The following is a 6,012-nucleotide window of genomic DNA, read 5'->3' on the forward strand; positions in this document are numbered from 1 at the left end:
TTGACTAAAATTTTAATCTGCTTAAAAACAACAACAACAAACAAAAAAACAAAAAAAAAACGGACAGTGGTGAATTTAAATAAGTCCCTTAGTCTAGAAAGGTCTTTCACTTTTAAAAATGTTATTGAATGTTAACAGACGCGTGTGAAGCAGGAAAAGAGATCATGACGTTATAAGAGACGTAAATTACGCTTGCTTTCGTGCGCCGATTTACACTTTCATGCTTTCTTTATTTTTTCTTAATTTTCTTATTAAATGTGATATCATCATAAAATTTGAAATACATGATCATAAAATGTTACTTTTTGTTATCAGAAGAAAAGAAATTTAATTCAACAAAGAAAAAATAAACTGTTTTCCCTGTCTACGACTTTTTGGGACAACCATCGTATATCAGGTTTCTTCAAATAAACCCGCCACGGAGTCTTCCACATCTGTTTCGTATTTGGATTTTTTTCAAAAAAGTTGACTTCAACATTTCTATCGTCTACCTTTGCTAATTCTGTAGAAGTATTTCTCTATCTCTTGTATTTGATTTTTGTCTCTTATTGTCACTTATTCTATAAGCAATATCATGCCCTATTTTCATGCTCAATCCTTAAACCGAGGCAGGCTAACAACAGAGAGAGAAAGAGAGAGAAAGAGAGAGTTTTCTGCCTCTACACATCTGAAACCACCTCTAGATCAGGAATTTCCATATGAGTAAACTTAAGTTAGTGTGTGCACAGATTTAATTTTTCAGCTTTTGATTACATTGAAGATCTGATCCGACAAATGTATATTAAAATAAACAAAATTTACAGAAAATATAGGTCTTCCTAGCTAGGTTCATACGAACAAGGTCTTGTTAATTTTCTTCTTTTTTTGCGTTCATACAATTAACCGCTCACACATGAATGCTTGATGTCTTTCACAGTATATATCATCCCACGACATGTCAAACGTAGAAGATAAACTCATACATTCATCACCTCCCGATAAATCAGGCTTGTTCGGTGCCCAGTCAGTGTACGTCACTGCTTTAAATGTTGTTGACCATCTCCATCTGTGTTGTGAGTAGGCGTCTGTCCCTCCGATAAATGTGTTGCCTTTAACAAATCAGAATTTTGTTTCTTTGTAAATGCGTCTAATTTGTCTAAGAATCTTTTTAAATGATTTCATGAAAGATTTTGCTAATGACACTCAATTTGAACCATAAGAAAAAATAGACACTTTAGCAATTTGTGTTCACTCTGCTCACTCATATGAAATGTTGCTTAAACCTTAATGATTTTCCAAAAGAAATGTATTTTATAAGTATAATACAAACAATAATGGAATAGCTTGTGGGACAAAATTCAACAAAAAAGACACTTCAACTTTGCAAATCTATAAATGGATAATAGACATTCTTGTCATTAAGAGTTATCTCTCTTATCAGAGTATCAATGAGCCTTAAGACCAAAACACCTAAATCAAAATGTAGAAGAAAACAATTTAGCAACCGTATTTAATGAAATCCTCATACATGTACTTTACCAAAAATGATCTTACCATAAGAATTCTCCCTTGCCATGGTCTTTAGAAAGATGTTTTCTTCCAATGTCTCTATTTCTGCTAATTTTGCCCCAAGTTCTAGACATTCAATCTGTTGATAAAAATTCATTTCTTTTAAACCTTGTTTTTTTTTTCTTTTTTTTTCTTTTTTTTGGTAAATCGCTGATATATTTGCAGGGAACTTCAAGCATTTCGATATCATTACATCAGTTGGGATATTACATTTTTATATACGGGTTTCCATGAATTGCGAGAATAGCAAAGTGTAGACTCTTTAAACAGAAATGGAATCAGTTGCGATAAGAGGAGGAAAACGGAAAGGTTTTTAGATAAATCACTATGAAAATTCTCGCTGAAGAATTTTACTTATTTGAAAGGAGCCAGTCAAAATGCAACCTATCGGCAAATTGTATTTGCAAACAAAGTAATGGTGTTGACAATAGAATTTGTTGAAATTGTTTGTAAAAGAACGTGTTCCCCGTATTTCATATTAATAACACATATTCCAGACACGTGCTATGTAAATAGGAGAAGTTGATGATAGAAGTTATTATTATAGAGGGCTCATTGCCGTAGTGACTGATCAACAGGAGAAGTTTACCCCTCTTTGTAACCTTATCCAAATGTAGATTTTTCCTGTGGTTTGCGTTTTTGTCTTGTTTACAAAGTTGTACTGATTTTCAGAACTTTCTATCAATATTATATCGTAACATACACCTTTTTCATTACAATATGTAGTAATTGTCCGATTTTTAAATCAGTGTTACAGTATAAAAATTAAGATAAGTCGAAAATCGAATACAGCTGTTGAAAGAAGAATTCATTAGTTATTCAATCATTTTTGACGTGTACTTACAATAATAATGTTTTCCACGTCATTTTGAAATGTACTCTTGTAATGTAAATTAAATCTTAAAACTATAAAACACAAACTAGCATACATGTTTCAGAATATTGGTTACCGTTATAACTGTCTTTTATTTAAATCTATAGTGTTAATTATATCTTTAAATATAAAATGAAACGTAAGAACAATATCATCAATATATCTGATGTCATATTAAAGAAAACACGAGGCTCATGGGCCAAATCGCTCACCTGAGAAATGTGGCTAGGAAAGAAGCAGAAATCAGTTTATTATTAAAAAGTTTAAACCCAATAATGGTCCCAACTGATACGTAAAAGGGAGAGGGTAGGATTTGAACAAACTTGAATCTACTCTAACTAAGAATGCTTGCATATTTGACTACCTGTGGCTTTATTGCCCTTTAAATTTGAAATTACACTGTGGACCCGTCCTACCCCCAGGGGTCAATGACTTGAACATAATTGAATCTACACTGCCTGAGAATGCTTCCATATTAATATGACTAATCATGGCTTTGCTATTCTTTAAAGAAGATTTTCAAAGATTTTCTCTGCATGTTTCTATGTAAAACTTGGATTCCACGTTGTGGCCCCACCCTACCCCCAGGGGTCATGATTTGAACAAAATTGAATTGCCACTACCTGAGGATGCTTCCATAAAAATATGATAATTCACGCTTTTGCTATTCTTGAGAAGATTTTCAGATAAAACATAAGGCTACTTTGTGCCAAGTTTGGTTGAAACTGGCCAAGTGGTTCTTGAGAAGAAGTCGAAAATGTGAAAAGTTAACGACAACAACGACGACGACGTCAGACAACGGACAAATTTTGTTCAGAAAAGCTCACTTGAGCTTTCGGTTCAGGTAAAAAGGAAGAAAAATTAACATTGGAATTCTGGTGTCTTCCTCTTAAAAAAAAATGTTGAGGATGTTCTTTCTCCAGCCAATGGCTGGTGTCAAGATTATGCAATAAAAAGATAAAGAGTAAAATAGTATCTAAATCTGAGAAAACAGATTTAGAATCTTGTCAAAGTAATTTGCGAATACAGGAAGAAAAGTGGTATCAGCATTTTTAAAAACGAAAAAGCCAAATTTTTCCTATATCAATCTGGAAGTCATATAAAAAGCATAGTTTAAAACATTTCTTTGTCAAGATGCCTTTATCAAATTTTCTAAATTCATTTTATTTCTTAATCATGACAAGGAGCTAACGACGGATGTGACCGGTTGGCAGGAGATGCTCACTCCTCCATGGCACCTGATCCTACCTCTGATGTTTTAGAAGTCCGTATTTGCTCTGCTCCTATTTTGTATCGTTTAATGAACTTTGAGCTTGAATACTGCTCATTAATTATCTGCATATATTTCATCATAATCATAGATGAAAATGAAATGCTTCACTTTTATACTAAATTGTAAGAAATATTATTATACATTTATACATCTTGGTTTATCATTGTTACCTGAGCGTCTAGCCATTTAATTCGTTTCTTGACATGTAGATACTGGGATTTCCCAAACACTTTCCAGGGAGAGAAACCTGTAATAGATGTTGAAGTTACTCAGATAACTTTGTTTCTTTTGTATTAACAAATATCATCAATTTTGTTAAAATATCTTTTGGTCTTATAAAATACATAAACTTCATATGGAGAAATGATTTGCGGTTTATTCATTAGACTGCTCCTGCATGTTTAACATGTGTATAAACTCGAGATATATATATATATATATATATATATATATATATATATATATATATATATATATATATATATATATATATATATATATATATATATATATATATATATATATATAGATATAGATATAGATATATATTCTAAAAAATTATTTTTCCTTGGTATAGGGATAAAATAAACTCCAAATGCAAATGATAACGAATAATCACTGGCGGTTTTAGAGGGGGGGGGGGGCAGGGGGCCTGGGCCCCCCTTTTGAGTCCCAAAAATACACAATATTTGATAAATCAATGTTTTTTGGTGTGGCTGGGGGCCCCTACCCTGACCTCAAACTGGTCGGGCCCCCCTTTTCAAAATTTCTGGATCCGCCGCTGATAATGTTGTTAAACCAATCAATATGTAGATCATCATTCAATACTTTGCTATCTAATTGAGTTTCAGTAAAGCACACAATGTCAAAACCGTGAACCATTGCTTTTGAATAGTCTAACTTGTTTCTAATACTTCTAATGTTTAAGTGGAATATGTCAAGGACACTCTCGTGTGTGGGACAGGGATTGACCTCAATATCACCCGACAACAATAAAACAATCATACTGAACCATGTGAACTGAAAGAAAAAAGTTTCAGGCACCAATGATCTTATTACTTTTGTTAAGTCCTTAGAAAAGAATTTTTTTGGCATTTTGAGTATGTGTTCTAATAGCTTTCCAAATCTATATACAAAAGTGGAAGATATGTTTATACACCTACATGCTAGATAGAAGTTTCCCATAGCGGCACGATGCTGCATAAGCGTATTACCCATGCATTTTCCTTTATTGTTTCAAGGCATGATAATGTACGGTTGGTACTCAGGCCGCATACAGGAATAAATATAAGTGTCAGATCAAAAAATAAAAGAATTTTTCGGAAAGAAGATGGACAATCACATTTTGTTTTTGTAGCATATAAAAAGAAACAATGTAACAAAAAAGAAACAAATAAAAAAAGTCACGAGAAAAACAGAAAAACGAATTGTTTGGGTAGCAGTGAAGGGCAAATAACATATGTACAATGAAAAAAAAAGGAGGTCAAACCTGAACCCTAATAATATAGGACTGGATGCAAACAAAACTAAAGTACTAAACAAAAATAGTCCTAGACATGTTACATGTAAAGGAATAAACAGTCCACTATATCTGCAATTTTTATATGTAATAATAAAAAGGGGGATGGCAATAAATAGGCAGATTACGAGTGATGGAAGCATGTTAAACTCTAACATATATATGTTCAGCCATTTAAATCATCACTGAGGGTTGTACTCTGATCTCCGGTCACACCTTTATCACCGGTCATACCTTGATTTCCGGTAGGTCTAGAGGTCGATGAGACAACCGGACTGGCCTGTGATGTGCAATCTCCTGAAACGGACTGCTTGAGAATTTCTGGTGACGAACTACCACAGTCTCTATCAAATTTGTGAAGATACGCAACAGATGATATGAAAATTCCTATTCCTAAAGTCAGAAAAAATCCGAGTATTGACACAGAAACGCAAAGATTGGTATTCAACTTGTAGGATTCTCCTCTCCTTATTTCCTGAAAACAACCCATTTTCTCTTTTTAATTTGAAACGCAATCTTAAACGACTTTTTCTTTCGAAGAGGAACTTATGAAGAGTGTATGTGCTTGTAAAAACATCTAATTAATATAATTCTCTGAAGTAAGATACCGGCCAAAACTATGCATTTGACGTAAGAATTTCCTGTAGTGTTTATATATATATATATATATATATATATATATATATATATATATATATATATATATATATATATATATATATATATATATATATATATATTAGGGATGGCAATCGATTACAGAATTACTAATCGGTTAACCGCAAGACGTTCCGACCG

General features: G+C 32.6%; 1 protein-coding gene across 1 annotated transcript; it reads right to left on the reverse strand.

Annotated features, from left to right (window-relative positions):
- Positions 1–713: 713 nt before the first annotated feature.
- LOC134281007 (type-2 ice-structuring protein-like) lies at positions 714–5,801 on the reverse strand. Its single transcript, XM_062763462.1, has 4 exons — positions 5,449–5,801; positions 3,866–3,942; positions 1,534–1,627; positions 714–1,088 (listed from the first exon to the last, which is right to left on the reverse strand). Exons 1-4 carry the CDS (start codon positions 5,702–5,704, stop codon positions 871–873), a joined length of 645 nt encoding a protein of 214 aa, XP_062619446.1. The 5' UTR covers positions 5,705–5,801; the 3' UTR covers positions 714–870.
- Between the last annotated feature and the right edge of the window lie 211 nt (positions 5,802–6,012).

The sequence above is a fragment of the Saccostrea cucullata genome, unplaced genomic scaffold (assembly GCF_032062105.1).
Source record: "Saccostrea cucullata isolate Sc308-1 unplaced genomic scaffold, CSIRO_AGI_Scuc_v1 ctg12656, whole genome shotgun sequence".
In the NCBI taxonomy this organism is placed as follows: Eukaryota; Metazoa; Mollusca; class Bivalvia; order Ostreida; family Ostreidae; genus Saccostrea; species Saccostrea cuccullata.

What these genes read in the sequence shown, in the direction of transcription:
- LOC134281007 (XM_062763462.1), bottom strand. Translation starts at nt 5,704, where the DNA reads ATGGGTTGTTTTCAGGAAATAAGGAGAGGAGAATCCTACAAGTTGAAT. An exon ending in TAGACCTACCGGAAATCAAG is followed by an intron (nt 3,943 to 5,448) that starts GTATGACCGGTG and finishes CATCTATTACAG; the next exon opens with GTTTCTCTCCCTGGAAAGTG. An exon ending in GGCAAGGGAGAATTCTTATG is followed by an intron (nt 1,089 to 1,533) that starts GTAAGATCATTT and finishes GATTTGTTAAAG; the next exon opens with GCAACACATTTATCGGAGGG.